At 37.1% G+C, this 27764-nt stretch overlaps 1 protein-coding gene and 3 long non-coding RNA genes across 4 annotated transcripts; 1 reads left to right on the top strand and 3 right to left on the bottom strand.

Moving 5' to 3' along the window:
* The first annotated feature begins 3363 nt into the window (after positions 1–3363).
* LOC137734962 (uncharacterized) lies at positions 3364–4468 on the top strand. The gene has a single exon (XM_068474303.2). The coding sequence runs from the start codon at positions 3585–3587 to the stop codon at positions 4311–4313; it is 729 nt and encodes a 242-aa protein (XP_068330404.2). The 5' UTR covers positions 3364–3584; the 3' UTR covers positions 4314–4468.
* Positions 4469–10579: 6111 nt separating this feature from the next.
* LOC148695853 (uncharacterized) lies at positions 10580–18076 on the bottom strand. Its single transcript, XR_015963994.1, has 2 exons — positions 18012–18076; positions 10580–11025 (listed from the first exon to the last, which is right to left on the bottom strand). It is a non-coding gene; the product is annotated as an uncharacterized LOC148695853 (long non-coding RNA).
* Positions 13728–15447, bottom strand: LOC148695854 (uncharacterized). Its single transcript, XR_015964620.1, has 2 exons — positions 14476–15447; positions 13728–14152 (listed from the first exon to the last, which is right to left on the bottom strand). It is a non-coding gene; the product is annotated as an uncharacterized LOC148695854 (long non-coding RNA).
* Positions 18077–20261: 2185 nt separating the features above from the next.
* Positions 20262–21699, bottom strand: LOC137734961 (uncharacterized). The gene is made up of 3 exons (XR_015963993.1): positions 21106–21699; positions 20822–20917; positions 20262–20717 (listed from the first exon to the last, which is right to left on the bottom strand). It is a non-coding gene; the product is annotated as an uncharacterized LOC137734961 (long non-coding RNA).
* Positions 21700–27764: the final 6065 nt, after the last annotated feature.

The raw sequence follows: 27764 nt of genomic DNA, 5'->3' as shown, positions 1-27764 counted from the left end.
TAAACCAGTCCACTGCCTTGGTGCACTACGATGCTCTCGACGACCATTAAAAGATATGGTTTGCCTTCGAAACCTATGATCATCAACAAGAAAGCGTTGATGCCCCAAATAGTAAATCTTACGACTTGCCAGCAAGTAGATAAATTCTTTATCATGCATGCAATGTGGACATGCTTTATATCCATGTGTACTCGATCCTGATAACATTCCATGACCCGGAAAATCACTTATAGTCCATAAAACGGCAGCCTTCATCGTAAAATTTTGGTTGGAATATGCATCATAAGTGGGAGTGCCCACCTCCCACAACTCATTCAACTCGTCAATCAATGGATGCATGTGCACATCAATCTCTTTACTGGGACTGTGCGGTCCTGGTATTAACAGAGACAACAATAAATTTTGTTGCTTCATACACATCCAGGGCGGCAAATTGTAAACTGAAAGCACCACAGACCATGTGCTATGCTCTTGCCTCATTTTTCCAAAATGATTAAATCCATCACTGGCCAACCCTAATCGGACATTTCAAATTTCTGACCCAAACTCCGGATATAAATTATCCAAATGCTTCCATGCTAGAGAATCTAAAGGATGTCTCATAAATCTATCCTTAGGACATTCAATTGTGTGCCACCTCATATGTTCAGCCGTATGCTGCAATATATACAACCGCTGCAATCGTGATTTTAAAGGAAAATACCATATAACCTTAGCTGCGATTTTTTTTTTTCTAGAGCCATCCTTTTCATTGACATTCTTATATCTTGATTCACCACAAACTAAGCATAGGTCAACTCCGTAGTGTCTTTCCAATAGATCATGCAATTATTGGGATACACATCAATCTTCACATACGTCAGACCCAAGTCATTTATAAGTTTTTTTTGCCTTATAACAAGATTCAGGCAAACAATCTCCATCAGGCAACATTCTTTTAATTAATTTGAGTAACGTGGTGAAGATCTCGTCCGACATTCTTGCTAAACACTTGATCTGATATAATCTTACAACCGCCTCCAATTTTTTAAATTCCTTACAAACTTGGCCACAAATCTTGATCTGCCTCTTCAAGCACCTTAAAAAAAGTCTCGACCTCTTCCGGACGCCTTTCCCCATAAATGGGTTCAGTAAACGGCCCAACCCCTTCTTCTGTCAATGGTTGGACAAATACATCATTAAGAACATCATGAATACCAGTCAACCGATCTCATGTTTCATCTTCTCCAATCCCCATATTTTGCTCTCCAATGAAAGGTTCCCCATGATGTCGCCACGAAGCATTTTTGTAATCTTTATCCATATCATACAACACAAGATGTTCGACAATAGTTTTTCTAACAAAAGTATATCGATCACAACATCTTTTGCAAGGACATCTAAACTTATTAAGACCAGCACCATTCGCAACTGCTTGATCCAAAAACAAATTAATTCCATCTGTATACGCTTCCAAAATTCGCAGTAATGTCAACCAATTCTTTTCCATGTTTTACCACTGTACGAGAGCAAATATTATGTTGAAACTAAGATGCCTACAATCTTTCAATCCCTATCATGTAGGTATAACTATTAAAAATTTTAATCCCTATCTTTCAACCTCAAACTATCACAATTGCAATTTAATTTCCAACACCTATCATAGTAAAAAAAATTAAAAAAAAACAATAAAAGGTTAACAAAACTATGTTTATCAACACTTTTGATTATTTATTAAATTCAAGTTTTGTATAGCCTCATAGCAATAGAGTGAAATATTTAATTAATTAACATAATATATACCTATATTACTAAATATTACCAATTTATGGTATATTAAATATTGTCAATTTAACATAAATATTTATAAATAATATTTATTTCAATTTCTTCATAACAATTTAAGTGAATAAAATAAATTGATTGAAGATGAAGAGAAAGAAATGAGTAAAATGAAGATGAGCAAGAAGAAGAAATCTGAATGAACAACAAATTGAAAAAAAATTGCCGTAAAAACAATTAAATAGTCAATTTCTGTTGATTATAACATCCAGAATACTAAAATAATAATCGTCAAAATACTAAAATAATAAAATAATCAATTTCTATTGGTTATAACCACCATCATTAACTTAAAAACTGCCAAAATCTGTTAAACATATTTTTTAAAAAAATTCGAAAATACTGGCGGTTATTACTAATTTTATGGCAGTTGAATATGACAATAAATATCTGCTAGGAATTCCTAGAGGGATATAACCGATAGGATTTATCCGCCACTAACTGAATGATGTGTCGAATATAATTTATCCGACATAATAGTTTATTAAACCGTCACCATCATCTGACACCTAAAGCTAATACACTGTGGGCCCCATCCCTACCAACCATGCATCCTCACCCTTCTTCCCAACAATATTCAGCTGCTTCCCCGCTTCCTTCACCACCAAAACCACAACCCACTCCCCCACTGCCATCTTCTCTGGGCAAATTTGGGCTTTTTGTTGGTCTTCTGATAAATTTTTGAGATGAATAGAAGCAAAGATAATGCTTTGAAATGTAGGAAAGATGCTTTGGAAGCTGGGATTCAAACCTGTGCCCTAAAATTCCTAACCAAAGCTCGTCATCTCGATTCGACGCTACCCATCGACGATTGACGGCAATTCCAATTCCTAATCCGATTCAGATGTTGGTGGCTGCGCCACTGGGCCATCTTGGTTGGATTCAGGCAGCGGCGTCGTACACGGAGGAGCAAATTATGATGGTGCTGACTCAAGCGTACGTGGACATGGACTCAAGCTCAGATATTGTAGAGTAGAAGATGGAGATGGAGAGAGAGAGAGGGATGCTGGAGAAGTGGAGAAGATGGGGAGACGACGCTGAAATGTTTTCATTGTGTACGGATGTACGTGTCAATATTTGATGTTAGTTTCTGTTTAAAGTTATTTTTGGGTTGATGAGGTTTTGATAAATGGTCAACGGTCAACTAGTTTGTGTTAACTGTTTAAGGTGATTGAGCTGGTGGGGTATGGTCATTGTCTGTATCTGGTGTGTCTTGGTTGGGTGGTTTTCAGACCTTGTTCAATTCTTGTACCAGGGTTACTTTTTCTTGCATCCCAAGCCCAACACGTGTTTGATATATCGCGCAGCACAAGTTGACTGGAGAGAGAGAGAGAGAGAGAGAGAGAGAGATTGAACCGCGTCTTGACGTCATCGCTTAGGAGGACCGAGGAGGAATCGGGCGTCATCTGCTTTTTCTAATTTGCAGAAGGAAAAATAGGAAAAGTCTCAAAATTTGAAAACTCCGCTTGTCCTTTCCTGCTTTACGACCTCGCTTACGCAATTCCCATTCCCTTTCCCTTTAGGCTTTTGCAGCCACTTCGCACTTGCCACACAATTTCCTCTCCTTTCCATTTCCTTTCTTTCCAAGTTAATTTCCTCTCTATTTCTTTCCTGATTTCCTCTCTATAGACCACCCCTTCTCCTCCACTAGTCCTCCTCACATTTCTCTCTCTCTCTCTCTCTCTCTCTATAATCTCGCTCAGTGCCTTGCCTGGCCTTGTGCCTCATCAGTCGCTCAGCATTGTGGAAGTACATAAGATATAATGGGTGGATGCTGGTCTATAGTCCTCGTCAGGGGGACTAGTTCTAGCGGAAGAGATGGTGATGAATCGTCGTCCACTGCCAAAGTAATCTACATGAACGCAAGTGTCCACGAATACCCGGTTCCCCTTAATGTCTCCGAAGTCCTTGAGGCCGACCAATCGTCGTCTTTGTCTTCGTCTTTGTTTATATGTCATTCCGACAGTTTGTATTACGACAGTTACATTCCGGCATTAGATTCCGAAGATCCACTGGAGGCCAATCAGATCTACTTCGTACTCCCCAGATCCAAGCTTCAACGCCGCCTCAGCGCCACCGATATGGCGGCCCTGGCGGTTAGAGCCAGCCTTGCCCTCCAGAAAATTAATACCAAAGCATCTTCTTCTTCTTCCTCCTTAAAGAAAGAAAAGGGAAACAAAAAGGAAAATAAGGGAAGCGGATACCGTAATTACAAAACGGCCCGCATTTCTCCGGTGATTGAGATGAATAATAATAAATATGCAAACTCGTCGGCCGAGGGCGACGGAGGTGATTTGAGCATGAATGGATTAACGATTGGAGGTGGAGGGTCATTAGCGTACAAAGGCCAGAAGATGATGAGTTGTAGCGGCCGCGGCGGTGGGTCATCGTCGGTTAGGAAATTGCGGAGATACACTTCGAGAAAGGCAAAGTTGGCTACTCGTTCTTTTCGGCTTAGATTGTCAACCATTCACGAAGGCTCCGTCCTCTGATCAATTCCCTATGATTCAGTTTCACCCTCGCTAATTACTTCCGGTTTTGTAAATTTATAACCGTATATTGTACATTAAAAAATGGTAACAGTATACAAGTCATCAATTTAGTTATTGATAAATTAAGATTGAGAATTATGATTTAGCACCTTAAATTTGGGCTCAATTACAACCTTATACAATATCTTGAAAACATTTCAATCATACATTTACTTTTATTTCATTTCAATTTCTTATATCTCTTTACATTTATTTCATTTCAATTTCATATATCTGTTAAAAAATTTGTCAAGTTATTCGTTAAATAATGATGTGACAAATATGAGATCTACATTTATACGTGGCTACCAACATTACAGCATGTGAATAAAAAACAAATAAAAAAGATTAATTAACAGAAAATCAATTTTTATTTGAAACTTTTAACTAAAAATCCGTAGTTATATTTATTTTAATGAAAAATTACATTTTTACATTAAAAAAATCAAACATAGTACTATTTATTTTACCCTTATTGTTAAACTCAATATTTCCAAACTTTTTTAATTAGTTTTCTTTTTTATTTTTATTTTTATTCTCTCTGCTTCCTTGCTTGGATTTCCCTCATCCCTTATCCCAGTATTCACCAACGATTCATTTGCTCCGCACCATTGAATTCCATTGAGTTCATACATTTTTCTTCTCTATTAACCACAAGGCATCCAAATCGAAAGCCCCAACTAAATAAACCCCATGTCCAGATCCCATAATTTTCTCTCTATAAAAATCTAAAACAAGAACATCATACACTGACTAATTAACCGTGTACTAGAAAATTCAATCTGAAATCAGTGCCGGAGTAGCTGTTTGAACTTCGACAAGGACTCGTACTCGTTTTGTCTCGCACGCCTGCTGCATTGTATTCCTGCACCGCGCGACAATCTGTTGTCAAACTACCGCACGCATCGAAACTGATCTATCAACCCCTCACGGACCGAAGCCGTACTGGAGACTCGCGAGATCTGCTTTTCTTAGATCGCAGAAATGCCAGAAATTGCTGTCTGAAGCCGAGCCGCCTGTTGTTGCCTGAAATCGGATCTGCAAGAACCCAGAAACCTACCATTGAAACCCCACTAAATCGTTGTTGTTCCCGTCCGAGACCAGCATCGAGCTGGCGATGCCGTTGCACTACTCGCCTGGCGCACCCACAATCAATCCATCTGAGAGGCGGCGAAGATGGCCTCCAATGCATTTTTGTTTAATTAATTGAAGGGGGATAGGAATTTTATCAACACTAAGAGATGGATCTCGGATTGAGAGACTGGAAGTGGGTTGTGGTTAAGGAAGGAAGGAAGGAAGGAAGGGGGAGAGACGGATGGAGTGGGGAAGAAGGATCTTTCGATCTGGAAAATTAATTGCTGTTGCTAGATATCGACTTTGGTGAAGATGAAGGAGAAGACGAGTGGGAACCGTCAAAATGGAGAAGAAGATGATTCTGATATTTTTTTTTCAATTAATTAATTTATTGTAAATTACTTTTTTTTTATTTTTTTCATCCAAATAGAACAAATTTAGCAGCAAAGTATAAAGTAAATGTAACGGTTTGTATGAAATCCCTACTGATTAATGAAACACTTTTTATCAATAAAAAAATGGTGAAAAAAAAAATTAGTCTTCTATCGTTAAAAAAAAAAAAAAAGGGCAATAATGTAATTTTATAGGTCTAAATTTTACTATTTTTTTATTGAAGTATCACCTATAAATGATGTTAAAATACATTTAATATATTAAAAATTAAAAAAAATAAAAAACCAAAAAAAAAACAAAATCTCCCACTCCCCCACGTTCTCTCTCTACCTCTCTTTTTCTCATTTTCTAAAAAAAAATGTGTTCATACACACAAAGTGCTTAGGCAAATGCTAATTTTAATTAAAATAAAGTTTATGTATGAGAATGAAATGTTTTAAAGATGATATACGAGATCGCAATATCCTTCAAACTTATCGGTAAAATGTGATTTACGCAAAAAATTATTATCTATATCTTCTTAGGACTAAAATTTTTTCCCGAAAATCTCAAACCAAACCAAAAAAAATCCCGATCCCATACCGAAAAATTCTCAAACCGATAACACTGAAATTTTTGGGATCTATACCAAACCAATTTTGAACCTTTCGGTATACGAATGCATGTTGAATGTTGAATTTAGGGTTAATCTCAATTTACTATCCTGAAGTTTCGTGGTTTTCAACATTTGGTACATGAAGTTTTTTTCATCCTAGAGTCATACCTCAAGTCATAATTTTGGGACAATTTCATACATTCGTTAAGTTTTCCGTTAGAACTTTTGTTAACTGATGATGTGGCGCCCACGTGGATAACAACTAAGTACCATGTGTCAATATGGGCCACTTCAATATTAAAAAAGTACCAAAAGAAAAAAAAAAAAAAAAAAACAAACAAACAAACCCTACCCGTCTTATACCTCCCCCCAACCCCCTCCCTTCCTTCTTCCCTCTACAACCCGTCTTCTACCTAAAAGCAAAAACCCCAACCCGACGCCCAAATTATCATTTTGAAGGCTTGGAAGGCGGAAGGGTTGCTGGGCTTAACCGCCGAAGAATGTGCACTCTCCTACTTCGGACTGGGTCTCCTTCCTTTTCTCCACCACGAAACCCTCGTTCTCAGCCTTCTTCGTCTTCTACTTCCACCACCATTGCTTCATCTTTTTGCTCAGCCTTCTTCATCTTCCCTGCACTTTCCTTCGAATACCTACCCTCACCCGTCTTGAACTCCGAATCTGCATCCGCATCCAAATCCAAAACCCTGGCTTCGTCTCCACCGTTGTCCGTATCCCCATCTCTCAATTCAACATGGAACTTTCTCAACACTTCTTTGCAGTTGTCATTGATGTTAAAGAGCTCGGACAGAGTGTTTCGGGCCTTGACATTACATGAATTGTGTCGGATCAGGTCCGGGGCGTTGGTCGACGATGATTCGAGTCTCGTTCCAAAACACGACTTGCTTCTCCGGAGCTAAGACCCATAATGAAGGTTCTAGGTCAAGGGTTCTTGGTGGGCGCCGGCCGCGGAGTCGAGGCCGGTGAGGTGTTCGTTGAGGCAGAGGTGCAGAAACCGGTTATGGGTTTGGTAAGGTGGCGGTGAGGTGGAAGGGATAAGAGGAGTGAGGGAGTGAGGGTGCAAAGGAGAGAAGGGTGGGAGAAGGGAGGGAGGGTCGGGAGAGGTAGAAGATAACCCAAGGTTTTTTTTTTTTTTTTTTAAATAATTTTTTTATAGTTTTTTTAATATTCACGTGGGCCCATATTGACACGTGGGGTTCAGTTATTGTCCACGTGGGTGCCACATCATCAGTTAACAGAAATTCTAACGGAAAACTTAACGGATGTGTGAAACTGTCCCAAAATTAAGACTTGAGGTATGACTTTGGGATTAAAAAAACTTTATGTACCAAATGTTGAAAACCACGAAACTTCAGTATAGTAAACTGAGATTAACCCTTGAATTTAAGTAGTTTGATAACAAACTATATTAGAAATAGAAGTATGAAATTAAGTAGCTTGGAGCTTTGGAACATCAATTTGACTTTAGTATGAATGAATTGGTATTTCAATTGGTATGAAATTTCAAATTGGTATGAGGTAAAAAGCCTAAATATCAATTGATATGAAATTGGAGAACAAAATTTAAGGCAGTTAGTGCAAATTCTAGCCCGTAGCCCACGAATCTCAAATTTCAACCCAAAACCAAAAATCCAATCCCGATCCATCCTGAAATATTGAAAACATTTCGAGAATCCCGAAAATTGAGAAATTTTGGTTTGAGATTAGTCTTCAAATTCTTGTCCCGAAAATTTTCGGTTTGGGATTTGGGATCCATTTTCGGTTTGAGATCCAATACCGAACCACTTTATATGTATAAAGTTAGAAGTCAAAATAGGTGAAGCATTCTAAACCCCTAAAATGCTCATTTGTTTCCTTCACAATCAAACCTAAAAAAAAATTAGAAAATGAGGACAAACGGGTAAAGAGTCCAAAATTGACGTGAAAAATTGTTTCATCAGTCCAAAGGATAGTTTGATAAAATCAGTTATCAAGTTGAGCTGAGTTATACTCTGAAACACACTGCAACACATTCCTACTCTTTCACAACTGCTGCAACACGTTCCCACACTTTCAAAATAGCCTGTTGCAGTTTGAATCAAACTCCACTCCTCCCTCAAAACTCTTGGCCAGCGTAAAACATTCATTTTCTTCCATATGCTCCATTTCTTCCTCCATCACTTCTTCAATCATCTCAGGCATTCAAATATTATTTTTGTTTTTTTTTTCCTTGCAGTTTTAGTTTATTTGGGTTTTTTTTCTTCTTTCAGTAGTCCATTAGATTCTTCTATTGCTAATCAATTCCGAGATTTGATCATCCTTTTTTGAATTGCAGCATAAAGATGTGATGAGGCTCTCAACCCATTTCATTTCAAGAGGATACAAAGAATCTCAATGCCATTAGTTGCTTGAGTGGTATTTTCGTTTCTATTTTCTCTGTCCTTTTTATCATATATTCTTTTGTGTCATTATTTTGGAATATTTTGTACGTTGTCACCATATTCAATATAACAAAGTTTGTCACACTCAATATTGCATGTTAGTATTCATATGTAACAAATAAACTCGACAATTTTCTCTTTGCAAAGCAATATTGCATGAGTTTGGATTTATTTCCAACTCAATTTTTCTTGAATAGTTACTCATAACCGCCCCTCATATTCATCTACCAGACTACCACACAGGAATACAAGAAAAGAAAATGGCAAAAGCAATACGAATGGGTTTTGGGTTCGAAACCCGCTACTGGTGTGGAAGTCAGATTTGTGTCAGGAGAGGCTGAAATGCCTTTGTGAGTCTTCCCGGCCCTGAAAGGGGTGGATAACCTTGACTTGCCACTCATTATCCCCCTTTAAAAAAAAATTTCTAAATCTATACCATTGGTTTCTTCTCTTAAGTTATTTATTTTGGATTTTTATTTCTATATTCCTCTATCTCTTTACCCACTCTTTCATTGTTTGGCTTGATGTTGGCATTAATCAATCAATATGCTACTCTCTATGTTTTTTTTTTTTTTTTTTTTTTTTTTGTTTTAGTTGTTCAATGCAGATTTTGGTTGGAACGCAGAGCAAGCATGAACAATCATCGATAGTTTTGGTTATGATTTAATTCTTACTTTTGGCTGATTTTGTGTTTAAAACGATTTAGCTAATTCTATTTAGATATATTATTTCGCTCTTAAATTTTATAGCTAATTGTTTACATGTATTATGCTTTATGTACTTTTGATATTCGTACTGTTCTCACACACAACATCAGAAAAGAAACGACCAGTTTTGCGAGTACAAGATGGAATTGAAAGAATTGCAACGGGTATTTCCTTCAGATATATCTCACATTTTCCTCCCGATATTTATTGAAAATTTCGATTATTTGACAAAAAAATAGCAGGCCAGTCATGGTTAGTCAATAGCGATTTTCCTTTTGGGATTGAATTGGAAAGGTGATTTTGACGTTCAACTTTTCATTCAAATTGTGGTAACCAAGTTCTGCAAGTTCTACCTTAATTTTTTTGACATTTTTTGACGGAGTTAAAAGAATTTCGATTTTTCAGTGTATGTCTTAATAATTTTCCTTAATTTTCTTGCTAAATCTTTGGTTCAATTTTCATGTTGTTGGTAAATTTTCACTTTTTCCTCGCACGATGTGACATCCTCAAGTCACAATGATTATGTCAATCATGCTTTTTATTTAAAGACTTCGTAGAGTATCTTTTTTGTTTTGTTCAGTTTTCATTCCTTTAATTTTTTTGTTCAGTTGTTATTCAGTGATGAATATAAGATGTCATACATGTCTGGGATTCATTTCCCAACTTCATTGATGTTCACTGAACTCTTTTTCCATAGAGGCATTCATATAATTTTTTTTCCCAAAAACAAAAGTATGAAAAATAGAGGAGAGGTCTGTTGTAACTGTAATTTATGTGCTCCCTTTGCAATGTGTTATGCTTTCAGTTCTACTGGCATTGCTGCTCATCTTTATTGTTTTATGTTTTTTTGCTACCTCTGTTTCCTATTCTTTGATTTCTCTCCCAAAACATGTAATTATGTATTGTTGTAATACAAACAAAACAAGATTGATTACATTATTGCATATTTATTCTTTTACTATTTTCACCAATATGGTTATGTGGCTTTTGCTTTTTTCTTTGCATATTTACGAAGAAGGATTGAGGCATTGAAGGAGTTGAACAGTACGGAAATGAAACATTTTATTCAACGATAGATTAAATCCCAATACAAAGCATGGTTTAAATAGTAAACTCTCAAGCAAACCCTAATAAGAAAAATACCAAAAGTACCCTAAAATCCAACACCCCCCGTCAAACTCATGATGGTATACAACATAAGATTGTCAACAAGCAAATGCAGGTGCAAACCCCATCAAGCGAGTAGGCAGGCCTGCTACATGGATGGACTAGCAAACTGGTGAACTGGCAGACTTGACTGATGAACTTGCGAACTTGCGAACTTGACTTGACTTGCAAACTTAACTCAACTGGAACGAAACAAACGATCGAGCCTCACCAACCAAAGTCAAAGTCATCGACACGGTCAGTTGTAGTAGATTCCAAAGTCAACATGGCCAATGCTATTGGTGGATTAGTCTCGGTAGCTGCAAGTTGTTTCTATTAAATTGTTTGTGTGAATATATTTTTGTATATCATAGCAGTTGTACATAGGTAGAGATTTATACAAGGATGCGATGCTATTCTAGGTAAATGAAAGCTAATTGCAATCAATCACTATAATTACTCCAAGGAACATTGTGTCCTACAATCACTCCAAACCATATATGTTAGTTGACTATTTTATTTCCTTTAACACTCCCCATCAAGTTGGAGTGTGGATATCAATAAGACCCAACTTGCCAAGATGCGAATGGAAGATAGGTGCTCTCAGTGGCTTTGTAAACATGTCTGCTATTTGACGTCCCGTTTGCACATGAGAGGTCTTGACTTTTCCCCTCTGAATCCTTTCACGAACAGTATGACAATCCAGTTCTATGTGTTTGGTTCGTTCATGATACACAGGGTTCGCTGCAATATGTAGAGCAGCTTGATTGTCGCAAAACAATCTTGCTGGCTCAGGATGGTTTACATGCAAATCTTTCAATAAATTCCTTAGTCAAGTAAGCTCACAAGTGGTTGCAGCCATGGAGCGATACTCGGCTTCTGCTGAAGATCTTGCTACCGTGACTTGCTTTTTACTTTTCCACGACATAAGTGATTTACCAAGAAAGATACAAAAACCTGTCACTGATCGGCGTGTGATCGGACATCTAGCCCAATCCGCATCACAGTAGCTAATCAAATTAAGTTGATTCATCGTAGGAAATAGTAAACCTTGTCCTGGTGCTTCTTTCAGATATTGGAGAAGACGATGTGCTGCCTTAAGGTGATGACGTTTCGGTTCTTGCATGAACTGACTGAGATTATTTACTGCATACGTAATATCTGGCCTTGTAATGGTAAGATAGATCAATTTTCCAACCAAACGTCGATATCGAGTGGGGTCCTTGAGGGCATCACTACATGTTGTCGTCAACACTAAATCAGGTTCCATAGGTACCTTGGCAGGTCTTACGCCAAGCAAACCAGCTTCCTCCAATATGTCCAGGGTATATTTTCGTTGGCAAATGGAAATCCCAGCTTTGGACCGTGCAACTTCGACACCAAGAAAATATTTTAATGGTCCGAGGTCTTTAATTCGAAAACATCCACTAAGAAACTTCTTGAGTTGACTAATGGCTTCCTCATCATTTCCTGCAATGATCATGTCATCAACATAGAGCAACACCACAGTAATAGAGTGTCCACAAACCTGAGTAAATAACGAGTAATCCGCATGGGACTGTTGAAAACCAATTTCTTGAATGGTAGATGAAAAACGTTGGAACCAGCTGCGAGATGCTTGTTTGAGTCCGTATAATGACTTGTGAAGTCGACAAACCATAGTCTCCCCCTGTCGACAATAACCAGGAGACGGTAACATATAGACTTCCTCATGCAGTGCACCATGAAGGAAAGCATTTTGGACATCCATTTGGTGAAGAGACCAGCAGCAATAGTCAAGAGACAGCGGACAGTAATGAGTTTAGCAACGGGAGCGAACGTCTCTTTGTAGTTAATGCCTTCGCGCTGCGTGAACCCTTTGGCGACAAGGCGAGCCTTGTAGCGTTCGATGGTACCGTCGGAATGGTACTTGATTTTGAAGACCCATTTACAGCCAATGGGGCGTTGGTGAGGGGGTAAAGGAACCATAGTCCAGGTGTGATTGGCTTCAAGGGCTTCAATCTCAGAGTTCATAGCTGCAAGCCAATGAGGGTCATGGCGGGCCTGCTCATAAGAGGCTGGTTCAACCAAGTGAGAGACATTGTGAACAAAAGAGCGGTGTGCAAGAGAGAGACGAGAATAAGAAACATACCGTTGAAGGGGATAGCGCGTGCCGGACATGGTGGAAGAGATGGCGCTGGGCTAAAACAAAGCAGCATGATGGGTCTGATAGTCACGAAGATGGGCATGTGGATGTTTAATGCGGTCGGAGGGACGAAGGGGAAGAAAGGGTAGCGGATGAGACGGTGCAGAAGCTGGCGAGGAAGGGGTGTCTGGGGGTGAAGAAGCGATGTCAGCAGGAAGTGAGGGAGTGGGTGATGAAGTGAGGTTAGCAGTGGGAAGGAGGTCTGAAGGTGGAGGAGGTTGAGCCGAGAGGACATGAGTGGGGTCGTCATGAGGAACAGGTAAGACAGGGAAATCGAGGTCAGGTTCTGGTGGTGAGTTAGTAAGAGGGAAAAGATGTTCATGGAAGATGACATCACGGGAGGTGAAAATGCGCTTGCTATCGAGGTCATATAAACGATAGCCCTTTTGGCCAAGGGGATAACCCAGGAAAATGCAGCGACGAGCACGAGCATCAAATTTGTGGGAGGGAGTAAGGTTGGTAGCATAGCATAAACACCCAAAAACCCAAAGATGAGAGTATGCAGGTAGTGTCCCATGCAAGAGTTCATAGGGAGATTTATGGGAAAGTAAGGGTGTTGGAAGGCGATTGATAAGGTAACATGCAGTTTGTATACTTTCCCCCCAGAGCTTTAAGGGTAGGTTAGCTTGAAATCGTAAGGCACAGGCAACATTCAAAAGGTGACGGTGTTTGCGTTCAACGACCCCGTTCTGTTGAGGGGTGTGGGCACATGTGTGTTGAAAGAGGGTGCCATGAGTGTCTAAAAATGATCGCAGAGATACAAATTTTCCCCCATTGTCTGCACGGAGGGTTTTAATGTCACGATTAAACTGGGTTTTGACCCAAGAAAAAAACGAGTGCAACAAGGTTTGTATGTCTGATTTAAATCGCATGAGATGAACCCATGTGAAACGAGTAAAGTCATCTACAATGGTGAGGAAGTAACGTGCCCCAGAGGGTGTATGGGTTTGGTGTGGCCCCCAAATATCACAGTGGATCAAATCAAAAGGTGTAACTGATTTTATTGAACTGGAAACAAAAGATGAACGAGTTTGCTTTGCTAAAGGACAAACATCACAAACATGTGTAGAATCAAAAATAATTTTTGGAATGGTTTGGGATAAAGAGTGAAGAGGAGCCGAGGATGGGTGCCCAAGACGTCGGTGCCACAGTGCCTAGGTACGGTTGACATGGTGAGCGAGATGATGGTTTTGTGTTGGAGTGAGGTAGTAGAGTCCATTAAACTGCTTGCCCAGGCCAATCATCCTCTTCGTAGCCATGTTCTGCACAACACAAAAACCCAGGTAGAATATCACAATACACTTCAATGCCCAAGTCAACTTACTCACAGATAATAAATTCACACGAAATTGTGGCACATGCAAAACTCTATCAAGGGTTATCTTGAGTGACAGTTTAATAGACCTAATGGTTTCAATCGCAGCCTGTCCGCCATTTGGTAAACCAACAAAATCATGTTGGGTTTTAGTGTGATTATGGCTGGGTGATAAGTAAGAAATATGATATGTGGCCCCGCTATCCACGATCCAATACAATGTTGAATGCGGATCATGTTGTGTAGAATTGCAGTTGGGTGTATAGATACCTGTTGCATGTGCAAGTGGCAGATTGGTACCATTCTTATTGCGAAGAAGGGCCATGAGTTGATTGTACTCCTCGGTTGTGAACGTTGGTTGATTGCTAGAGGTTGTTGTTTTGGTTGTGTCAATCTAAGCAGCTGGCAATGGTAGTGTTTCAACATTGTTGGAGGCTGGAGGTGCACGCCTATTTCTGGGCTGCACATTCTTCCCGTGCCATTTGTGTCATTCAGGGAAGCCAATAAGGAAAAAACAACGTTCGACTGGATGTCCTCCGTCACAATAGCTGCATTTGAAAGTCTTTCGTGAATTAGGGTTGTTGGCACCATAGCCTCCTTTTGGTGCTGTCGAACGACTGGTTTGCATTGCATGGGCAGTGGGTTCACGACGATTTACCACATCCAATTAGCGTTCGTGTTGAAGAACCAATCCATGGACTCGTCGTGTATTCGGGAGTGGGCTCATCATCAATATAGAGCCTCGTATGGTGGAGTAATTCTCGTTCAGTCCCATTAAGAACTGCATGACTTTCTCTTTCTCTTCCCTATCTGCATGTGCCTTGGATCCCTCTCATTCTGCATCATTCAGACTCACCAAGTCTTGTTTTAGTCTCACAACTTCTTGATGGACACAACTATGGACAATGGAGCCGCTCTATGCGAATTGCTCTCAGCGCTAAAAACAAACTAGGGTTCATTGATGGATCAATCAAGAACCCTGCAACCACTGATGCTAAATATCCAATTTGGCAGAGATGCAATGACATGGTCTTGTCCTGGATTTGGCAATCCGTGCAGGGCAACATTGCTCACAGTATACTCTACTGCAAAACTGCGTCAGCAGCATGGAGAGATCTTGAGGATCGATTCTCACAAGGCAATGATTCCAGGATCTATCAGATTCGACAAGAAATTGCCGAACACCGACAAGGAAAACTATCTGTTTCAGATTATTACACAAAATTAAAAGCTCTTTGGGATGAATTAGCATCATATCATGAGCCCATTGCTTGTGAATGCGAGGGATCCAAGGCACATGCAGACAGGGAAGAGAAAGAGAAAGTCATGCAGTTCTTAATGGGACTAAACGAGAATTACTCCACCATACGAGGCTCTATATTGATGATGAGCCCACTCCCGGATACACAACGAGTCCATAGATTGGTTCTTCAACACGAACGCCAATTGGATGTGGTAAATCGTCGTGAATATATTTTTGTATATCATAGCAGCTGTACATAGGTAGAGATTTATACAAGGATACGATGCTATTCTAGGTAAATGAAAGCTAATTACAATCAATCACTATAATTACTCCAAGGAACATTGTGTCCTACAATCACTCCAAACCATATATGTTAGTTGACTATTTTATTTCCTTTAACAGTTTCTTATTGTCATTGAACAACTCGGGACAATTCACATTCCAATGCCCTTTTCCCTTGTTGTAGGCACACTCATCTATACCAATAATCCCTTCACCACAAGGTCTCGATCTAGTTGTGATAGCCAATGCTGAAGAGTTCGACAAAGATGAAGAAAGCCTATGTGACTGTGACTGCACACGGACTTCTTCGGCTTGTAACTCATGAAGTACGGAATCAACAAATGGAAGAGGAGTCTGATGTAGGATAGAGCTACAAAGAGTCTCAAACTCATCTCGAAGAGGTGTCAAAAACTGAACAAGACGTTGATCTTCTCTATATTGACAATAGAGCTCCACAATACTAAGTCCTTTAGGTTCAGTCTTGGTCCCAAAGACTGGTCATTTCGTTATAAAAATCTTGAATACTCTTTTCACCTTGTTGGATTGCATGAATCTCCATTTCTAACTGATAACGATTAGCAAAATTGGTTTTGGTATCAATGGCGGATCTAGGATTTCAAGATCGGGAGGTCCCAACATGAAAGTTAAAAAAAAATAAAAAAAAATATTAGACTAATTTGGTTCCATATCACTATTTTCTATTGAATTTGGTTCATTCAATAAATCAAGATTAATCTCAAAGGTAATAAAACCAACAAATTCTCCTCAGCAACATAACGCAATTAGTGACTCTACAAAGATAAAATTTGTTAATGAAACATATATATTATTAATTGGGAGTTTGGACTACAGTCTAGGATTAAAAAATTATATGAATTTGGAAGAAATAAAATTAGGCAGCTAAAGGTGGTGGAACGGCAAATGGCAGTGGGGAATAGGGTAACTTGGGTTTAAAGTTGGAAGGTTGCAATGATTGAGGCTGGGAGTTCTTAAATATAATTTGGGGATACTAGAAAAGACTGGGGTTCTTGGGCTCTGTACAAAAAACAAAGATATTTTAGTTTTTAAATTTTTTATACTGACTTGACTCAAAAATGCTGTCTTTTTGGTTAGGTCTTTTAAAACAAAATTAAAAACCTCTTCTTCTTCTTTGTTATAAGCACTACTGCCTGCACATCCATAGAGGCAACAAGCCTCTCCACTGTACCTACCCAAGTTGTTGGAGGGATACAAGTGTTTCTTCGGACTTCCGAAGGGTCCCAGAACCCCCCGGGTTCCATAATGGATCCGCCAGTGCTTGGTATACAACTTTGCCAAGTGATCCCAAACTTCCTTAGATGTAGAGAACTTATCAAGTTGTATTCCCATAGCCATATCAACAGAGTTATTAATCCAAGTAATAATCTTTGAATTATTCATCTCCCAAGCAGCAAGCAATTCATCATGTTTTTCATCTTTGGGGTTATCTAGAATGGAAACCTTTCCAGACACATAGCCCCACAATCCCTTTCCGATCAGAAAATTCTTCATCACATATGTCCAATACACAATTATTTCCATGTAATTTCACACCAATAGCTTTCAGGGAATCATCTTTTGAGGATGCCATATTCACAATGACAGTCGTAAAAAGGAGATACCTGATGCGTTGGATGTGCAGACTGGTACAATTTCAAATATGGTGGATTGAATCTGGCAGCTGGTTGTGTGCCGTGTGCAGGTTTATCAGTCAGCAACAGCGACAAGTCTTGGCTTCAAGAACGTTGCTGATGGTTCAGACGACTGCACTACTAGAATTTTGGCTAAAGGATACCCTTTTCATTGGTGTTTATTATAAAGAATGGGCACTAACATTGGTGGCAAACCCCAATTGCCACCAAACAACCATTAAATAGAAGTACATGTCCTATAGAAGTCTCTAATGTTACAATCACCACCAATTAAATAACGGTGGCACAATGAATAGTTACACCTTTGAAATATTATATAATTTTTATACATCGGTGTCTATGTTGTAATATGTTTGAAAAAAAAAAAGGGCCCATTAATTTGTGCACCCAAATATATATATATATATATATATATATATATATTATATAGTTAAAAGACTACACAGAATTGCATGTTTGCTGTAATCTTCCATAACTAATCACATATTCAAAAGAAGTATTACAAACGGCACGCTATCACATAAAAAAAAAAAAAAAAAAGGGTACGCTACACTACAACAAAATCAGGTCTAAAACCAATGAGCCATACTAAAAAATATGAAACTGACCGTCAAAGTACGAAACAGGACCATGAAGACTCTTATGTTGTTGCTACTATTGGTTAAAGAGCACAAGTAACTTGCCCGACAAAAATTTCTCATAAACCTGCGGAGGTACAAGAGAAAAAATTGAGCACTATACCACAGGCAACAATTAGCAAACAATCTATATGCTCATAGTGCACAAATTCTAGTTCCGTACAGTTCAATTTGATGCCAAGGTAAGTAAGGTAAATAATAAACCTATAACTGAAAATAACAGGGAGAGAAGTCAGCTAATGAGTCGATTTTATACTATATATTTTACCCTATTCTTAGTATTAATTTATTGGTTATTTTGTGAGAATTTTGATACTTTGATTTATATTCTTAATGTAGGACGTTCAACTTCCTCTGGAGTAAAAAGTAGCCAAACGGATGAATTTTAGAGTTATTCCAATTGGAGGATGTTTGTGAGTCTGTTGACTTAATCATATCAAAGTTTCATAATTTTCCACCAAGTGTTTTATTTATGGCGAAGAAGTACAGGAGCAGCGTGCAGTGCTGTTAAACTGACGTTTTGGGATTCTTTGGGCTTTTTGGCGTCCAAGATGATGCCTTTGGGTTCGAGGCCTTCTGCAATTATGTTCGGGATATCTCAAACTTTAATTCTAGCCATTTTGGGCCTATTTTGGAGCACTAATGATCTAGAAATGTGGCTGTTTTGAGACTATGCAGATTTTGGGCGAATTTTACTAATCAATTTAGGATTCTGTTTCCTAATTTATTTTAATTTATTTGGTTTCCTAGTTTTATTCTAAGACCTTTTCTAGGTAGGGTTTTATTTTCTAGTAGTATAAATAAGGTTTTTTAGCCATTAGGGTTTTTTGGTAGAGAAGACAAGGAAGAAAATGCACGCACACTTTAGAGAGCTTTTGGATTCAAGTTTATTTTCAAGGTGTTTTTTATCATTGTTTTTAATAATATTTCGTTGTATGATTGCTAGTAACTAAATTCCGTTTGCTAGGGTGAGGCCACTAGCCTCAGCAGGAATATGTAGTTTCTTTTCAATTTGCTTATGGATGCAAGTTTTGAATTATTAATCACCGGTTTAAACTATTTATTTGTCTTAATGCTTAGCTACCATTAGGATCTTTAGAAAAGTAAATTGATGCAATTTTGGTCGGTGGTCGGTCCCTGAAATAGACGAAGCCTTCTTGTGATTAATATGTGCAAGTTCACTTTGGATGAATACCACGTCTTAAGGGTTGTATGATTTTTCAAAAGGTTTCACAAAGCTTAATGAGTCATGCATGTTTAGATTTGATCTGAATACCACAGACAAGTTGCATGTTTGATATACGCTTTATGTTGGGGGTCCAAGTAGGCATATATTAGGAAAACCTAACCTTCAAAATATGCATGTGTAATTCATAAGTAATTGGAAGAACTACATAGGATTGTTAAGGTGACGGCGGAACCCTAGGCTTTTACAATTTAATTTTCAAATACCGTTTTCTTTTAGTTTATTTTATTTTGTCACTTTATTTAATTATTATTTTTATTAAATTCGTTTTTATTATTTAAATCACAAAATCACCTTTTTCTCAAAATTTGTTTTAAATAATTAATTAAAATTTGATTTAACATAAATTATTCATTCAATCCCTGAGGAGAATGACCTTACTAGAGCCATCTATACTACAATTATCTTGTACTAATGCAAGTATTTAAAGTCTTTTTATCCCTACTTTTACAGGTGGTAAAATCCCTATCATTAGCCAACTAGCTATCAACTTGTAATTGAAAAGTATTACCTAAGAAGTAAAGAAGAAGAAATTCACTCAAGCTAATTGTGGGGTTGGAGTTGCAACCCCAACTATTTGGACTGTTATTATATAATATAAGTGCTCAAATTCATATAAACATTACTTATGGCTCAGCCCTTGCTCAAATCCTTGTAAATTTTCATAAGTTTTCTACGACACCAAGTTCATGCAAAATCATCTTCAACAAGCAAAATCACAACAATCATACCCCGTTGAAAGCAAAAGCACAACTATTATATATGGGAAAACTACAATACTTTGAAAAATTAATAGGACCTAATCTTAAGTCAATGAAAGAGTTACCTGGCCTTATCAAAGGGTAGAGCTCCATGGGAAGAGATGGGAAGCACATCTTTTTAAGCACACAATCAAACAATTAGTGTTCAGCTTCTACAAAATTCAAACAAAACACAACAACATAACAGAGACATCGCACAGTTATTTTACAAAATACATATAAATACTTCCAACGGAGATAAAGATAGATTAAATCAGTGCAAGTACAAATGGTTTGGTATGTAGAGAACCTAGAATATACCTTGTGAACAAATAAAGAATATACCTTTCGCCCTGCTTCATGCACACATATAATATCAATAGCGTGATGAAGCTTATTATGTCCATATTTGGGCAAAAAACAACACTTAAAATACTAGATAAAATGTGATAATAACAATTGATTATGGGACTGCTAGGCTACATATGCTGCTAGCGTAAGGATAACAGACTGAGTATGTTTAACAAGATGTTGAGAAGAGTTCATATGGGAAAAAGATTCATTGAAATCTCTCTATTCTGACACAAAAGCTGTGGATATTGGTCTTTGACTTATGATAGGCAACTTCTGTGGAGCTACTTTGCTTTTCTTGCTCAAAAGAGTCCTCTTGTCACCACCAAAAAAGTTGGCCTACAAAGACATACATACACACATACATAAACCATCTGGTAAAACTAAAGATAGGATCCTTAATCAATCCATCCTTGTGAATCTCACCATCTGGTAAAATATACCTGACCCATGAAGAACAAGCAAAAAGCTTCCTCAAGTTTCAGATCAGCACCCTCTGATGCAATCAAGCACTCACATATAGATTTTGCTTTGTCAATCTGCCCAACCATATGATAAATATTGAAATTCACAAAACGAAACACATAACAACCACCCCGGGAAAATTTGAAGAGAACTATTCCATCAGCCTTCATATTCAAATTTTGCAACAGAAAAACAAGAGTCCCATTCTAGAGTGACAAACCATATAACAAAATATTGACAAAATAGAAGATGAGAGTATTACCTGAGACAACAATGCTATTTTTCCAAGAGACTTTCTACTCCTTAGAAGACATTGAGCATGAGCTAGAGCTTCATCTGTGTAGATAAGCCCACAACATGCATTAGAAAACCTAGACTTTAAATATCAGAAAACCCAGATATTAAGAAATAGTTGAAACAAAAAAACCCAATAGTCAAAACCCTTTGAATTCTTATTGCCCCATAACTATTCCACATATCCATCCACATCTCGCATGAACAAATATAGGGGAAAAAAGGATTACAGAGTAAAATAAATCTGATTAAGATGAGGTTTGGTTTTTCCCTGTGAGACTGAGTGCAGTGTGCACCACAAGATTGCATTGCGAAACTTGCGAGAGATATGACAAATCGAGAAGATGGGTGGTGGGGTGCCTGGGTTCTCTAAGTCCGGGATGTCATCGAGGACTCAAGGTCGAGGGACAATCGAAGTTGTTGGGCCGTCGTGATGTCGGGGTGGTGGAGGAGATGACAAGGCAAGATGGCGATAGAGAATTGAGTCGAGTTGAGTGACAGAGTCGACGAGCTTGAGGAGAGATACTAGGGTAAATATCTTTCAGGTTTTGATAACTTTGTATTTTGGGATATTTTGATACAGACGCTTTAGTTTTGAATTTTCTAGATCAAACATCCATGTCTTTTAATGATTTAATTAAACTTTTTTTTTGTCATAATTTTGGTGCTTTGCACATTATGTTGTAACAAATTTCCTATAATCTAACTTTTTTATTACACTCTCATCCATTAGAGATAAATGTTAAAAAAAAAAAAATGGTTAGATTCAATTTATTTTCACAATAATGCTACAATTTAGCAATAATTATCTACAATTTAAGAAATTTTCTTTCCAAAATAGTTCAAAATATTTTTAAATCCCCCAAAATCAAACGTACCGAAATGAGTTTTTCTTTTAGTACGTTAAGAGAAAATAGGATTGAGAATAATATAAACTACCAATACACAATGTGTACAAAATAAAACATAACAAAATAAAAATAATGTATCAATATTAACAATATGTATCAAATCAAACGTACCAAAATTGTAAATGAACGTACCAATTAATGATTTTTGTAAATTCAAACATACCTGCATATAATATATATACGTAATGTATTGTACCTATTAATAATTCGTCAATAACTATACTTAAAAAAACAGCAAAAAAAAAAAAAAAAAAATTACAAAAAAATTGATCGAAAAAGTATATTTGAAAGAGGAGAAAATATAGTTTAAGTACTAATATCTCCACTAAATAAGGAAAAGTCCATCTTGCAAATAAAAAGATAAATTCATAAATTATTTTAATTTTAAAAAATAGAGGTGACTATTAGTCAAAACACTTTAATCAAATTTTTAAAAAGTACAGATCTTTAATCTAAATGATATGGAAAAATTGTAGGGGATTCTAATTTTTTTTATATGGATGTGAAACTATTTGTGGAATAATACTATTAAATGAATATAAAACTATTTTTGACAAAAAAAGAGGAGAGCAAAACTGAATCCTAAGTTAAAAAACAAAACAATATGACTTTGATGTCAAAAATTTTACAGTTGACACCAATGAATGGTGTTGAAAAGGTTTAAGACACCAAATTCAAACAATAGTGACACATACATTTACAAAGCCACTGATAGATAATGGTCCCCTCAAATCGGTGCCCTATATCACATTTTCTAGTAGTGCTAGTTCAAACGGACGATTTCAAGAAGAACGGTGATAGCATGATGCAGGTCACAATCTGGTACTGGGTAGACAGGTTCGTGGATCTAAGTTTCAAGAATCAGGCAAGTACATGGTTAGACTGATGGAGCAGCTTAGTGGTTCAGAGACAGGTCCAACAAACCCGCTTTAGATACCAAGTTGAACAGTATGGGAAAGAAACATTTTATCCAACCCTTGACCTAAAACCTAAAATTTTTAGCCCAGAAAATTTAGGTTTTAACCCAGAAACACCTTTTCTGCTCCAACCATTCTAACCTAAAATTTTAGCCCCAAATTATTAAAGAATGAATTTAGACTAATTTTTTTTTTAAAAAAAATAACTTCTTAAAAAAAAATTATGTAGACTATCCTAAATTAATTTTATGAACATTTTAACCTAAAAATATTTAAATTCTGATAAATATTGAAAAATCACTAAACTGACACATGAAACTCATGAAACACTATAGAAGAATATGAAACACATGATAGAAATGTATAAACACAAGACACATGAGCAAACACATGGTTTTGGAAGATGGTAGAAAGAAAAATTGGAAGAATTTTAGGAGAAAAGTGAGTTTTATGTGGATGTTTCAACAAAAATATAGGTATTTATAGAGTTTTTTTTGGTGAATTTTGAGTTAAATAATTTTTTATAATTATTTTAACCGTTGAATTTAAATTTGGGCTGTTAGTTTTTCTTTTTTACCGTTATATTTGATCATATTCGATCTCAGTCGTTAGATTCAATAAATTTATAAATATAAAACAAAAATACTAACTAAATTAAATGTGGACTGATGGATAACCAACCACCCATTTGAATGTGAGCCGTTGATCAACCAAAAGAGCCGTTGGGCTCAATTTTATTGGCAGACAAGTGGGAGAGATACCCATGTGGGTGGGGGCTCCACCACTAATCTTGGCCTAAATCCTGGCCTAAATATGGCTTTATTTTTTATTTTTTTATTTTTTTTTTTATTTTTAAGGTTTTAGGTTTTAGGTCCAAATTAGAGGGTTGGAATGGATTGGGAGGGGAATAAAAGGGGCATTATAGGTTTTAGGCCATAGGTTGGAGTTGGCCTAATATAAAGCATGGTTTAAATAGTAAACTCTCAAGCAAACCCTAATAAGTAAAATACCAAAAGTACCCTAAAATCCAACAGAAGGATCATATGAGGCTCTGGAAGTATTACTTCAATGTATTCCTAGGAAAATAGTGAATCTCATATTTCATTATTTCCTTTTGAGTATAAATTTATCTTTGTAGACTGTTTAATGACTAAAGTTATTCATTGTCGCTTGAATTTGTTACAATTAAAATCATGTTTATTCACAAAGATAAATTCAGAATATACTTATACAAAGATTTGCATTGCAAAGAAATATGCAACGAGATACCCCAAACAAATATGGGGATAAATTCCATAACTTTTATTGTGATTCACCTCTTTTATTTAGGAAGACATGTTAGCTAAAGAAACAAAAAGATTGATAATCAAGAGGTTTAACATGTAGCACAGTTTATTATCAAGTATCAACTAACACAACATACTTTTAGGAGCGCGTAGAGCCTGTGATTAAAAAACCTCTTGCATGCGCGTGAACGCATGCGGAGAGGCTAGTACTCATATATGATAGCGTCAAAATTGTAATACAAGAAAACAGAACATGAAAACCGCAAAAAACAAATAAAAACAGGTAAATATAAAGAAGCACGACTGAAAGTTGAAACCATCTCAACCCAGCAAACTCTAGAGGTTGCAGAATTTGCACGATGGAAACCGCAGCTTACAACACGTTCAGAGGGTTACAACAGGTTACTCAATCCTCAGAAACGAACTAAACCGCACAGACCCCTCTCTCACATCGTCTTTTTATGGTGCTTCTTCTTCTTCTTCCACCTTTCAATTTGGTACTTCATTGGAAAACCAATGAATTAGGATCGGCAAAATACTACAATTCACAGGCAGCAACCGAGTCCCTTCTCCCAAATCGTCCTAATTGGTCCCTTCGTAAACTCCTTTTATTTGGGTTTTACAACAATCTCGTTATTCATTTAGCCTATATAAGAGGAGTACTAACACCGGCTCATTGTTCACAGCCGTACTGGAAATTCTGATGTGGAGCTCTCATTGCAATGCATAACATGTTAATAGCACATGGCATGGCCGCATTATAGTATGTATTAATTACTGCAACTTCTTCTTCGAAGAGTTTCTTCTTTCTTCGAAGAGTTTCTTCTTTCTTCTTTATACAGCTCCGCATGGTAACGAAATAGCAATGCAAAGTAAGATAAACTATTCAAACAGATATAGAATGTACATACAACGCGCGCTATGTTCGTGGCAGATGTAAACTTCCTCCTCACTTTCTTCTCCCGAACTTCCTCTCCACTATTGATCCCCCTTGCACAAAGGAAGAAGACAATGATTTCTTTCAGGACTTCAAGGTTTTATTTCTCCATCTTTTTCTTTGGTTTTTACGATTTTTCCTCTCTTTAGTTTTGTTTTCCCTCTTTTCAGTATTTAATTCGGGTTTTTTATTTTTATTTTTTTATGTGTAATCGATTTTTGTGATCTTCTTTCTTTTCAATATGTAATTGGGTTTATGTATGTTTTTGGAGTATGGGTTTCTCCCCTGCACATGTTGCGTTCTTGAATTACTTCCATTATTGCGTTACAACTCTTTTGTTATTTTCTTATATTATTGGATATTTCAGTTTCTGATTGCATGAATCTTGCAATCGACTTTAATTTGTAGAAACATGCTGATTCACTCTTTTCATTCTCTTTGTTTCTTTGCAGATTTATGAAGAAGGATTTGACTTTGAAAAATCACTTTAAGCACTAGAAAATTTATCTTCCATTGATAGGTTTTCAGAATGTTGGATACCAAAAGTTGAATCATTTATTCTCAAATGGTAGTTTATTGACTTGCTTTCTAATTAGTATGGTACATTGGCAACATTCGTTAGTTAGATTCAGTGAATTTTATATGAAATTGGAGCGGGCATGATTCCTTTGTCCACTTCATGCATGCTAAAAGCTCTACTTCACAGCATGGTACGTGTGATGTGAAGAAGAGCTCGAAATATCTTTTTAGTTCTCAATTAGGTCGTCGTGTAAAGCTTCCAAATCCATTTCTTAATTCATGTCTATTTTCTTATAGGTTGTGCTACAAAGTTACCTATTTTTCATATCAGATTTTATTTTGAATTTTTGTGTTTGTAAGCATTAACAGAGTCTGCAGTAGACATGAAGTTAGATGACGTTGTAAACTTCCACCCCCGTTCGTCTAAAGGTGTGTGGATTCTTCATTACACCAATTACAGGTATGCCTCTGATTTTCTCATACTATTTCCAGTTTTCGGTATCGCACATAGGAAAGTATAGAGTTCTTGATTTCTCATATTGCCTTCATATATCGAATGTCATCTGAATTTAGTTGTAGTTAATTTGTCAAAATTTGTTGTCGTTAACTTCTTGAAATGACAGCCTTAGTGTTTGCCCAGCAAATTTTGTGAATTCCAAACTTCGCTTATAATTGTAGTCACGTAAAAATTTCCAATTGGATTTGTTCCTCGGCCGTACTAATATAAGGCTTTTTAGCTTAAATGGTGATATACATAACACATCACTTTGTTCTCTGAGATTTGAAATCAATAGAAATGGTTTCTGAGATTGTCAATCATCAATCATTTTGATTCTTCCATGCAAAATTATATTAAATAATGATCAAAATAACAACTATACCCTCAATTTAGTAAACAATGGGCCGAAATGATTTGACAAAAATTAAGGGTATTTTGGTCATTTTATTCTTATTTAATGGAGATTTTTCAAGGAATGACCAAAACGATTGATAGTGGACAAACTCAGGGACCAATTCTATTGATTTGAATTCTCAGGGACCAAAACAATGAGTTATGCAAATCTTAAAGACCATTTTGGCTAAAAAGCCCTAATATATAATAGCTGTTCTTTTGCTTTTATGTAGAATTAAGAAGATTGTTTTACCCCTTATGTATCCTGCTCCTTCTGTTTCATGAAGTTACCAAGAAAAAAGTACTTTGTGATCATTTTCTTTTCGTCTTTTATTGTAAAGTGATGTGTAGATAAAATTTGTCTTTTATATTATTGTAATAATGTTTGTATAGTTCTATATACCAAATGAAGGATGTGAGTTCCACATAATATAAAAAGATCTTTACAAAAGTGTAATACAAGGCTACCACATGACATGTGGTTTTGACATATGTAAAAGATCGTAGAGGCTCGTAGCGCCTGTAATTAAAAAAAAAAAAAAAAAAAAGCCTCTTGCATGCACTAGAGCGCGTGCGGAGAGGCTAGTATGAAATAGAAAGCCCAAAGGCAGTTCAAATACAAGCATAGTCCAAAGAAAATACAACAAAAATGTCCAAAAAGAGCAAGCCTATAACAACAAAAACCCTAAATTTGGAAGACTACTACCTCCACCTCAATAACTGCATCACCATCGCTGATTCGCCACCACCACCAAGAGGAAGAACCCGTGAACAAGCTGGACAAATCGAAAACGGGGGTGAGCGAGCGAGCCACCCGCACAAAAGACGCTCCCATAATCCTACTAATTAGTACTAAACACACTTTAACAACCACCAAACACCAAAATGCGCAACCGATGAGAGACATGCTATGGGCCGAGTAGTAAAGGTCGACGGTGAAGAACTGACGACGGGAAGAAGCAACAGAGGAAGAAGGGGGCATAAAAGCCCAGATCTGAGACAGGAAACTCAAAATTAAGAGAATTACTGAAAAGAAGGAAGATAAATAAGCCTGAAAAAACTGTGGAAAGGTGACCAGAACTATGGGAGGCAAGAGAGAGGCTGGGTAGAATTAGGTTGGTGCCGCGGGGGGGGGGGGGGGGGGGGGGGGGGGGGGGGGGGTGGT

Source organism: Pyrus communis, chromosome 7, assembly GCF_041283825.1.
Source record: "Pyrus communis isolate YQ-2024b chromosome 7, ASM4128382v1, whole genome shotgun sequence".
NCBI lineage: Eukaryota > Viridiplantae > Streptophyta > Magnoliopsida > Rosales > Rosaceae > Pyrus > Pyrus communis.
Note: the sequence above shows the minus strand (reverse complement) of the source record. Positions and strands in the feature narration are given on the sequence as shown.

Bases quoted from the DNA above. Each gene is read 5' to 3' on its own strand.
- LOC137734962 (XM_068474303.2), top strand. From the start codon at position 3,585: ATGGGTGGATGCTGGTCTATAGTCCTCGTCAGGGGGACTAGTTCTAGC.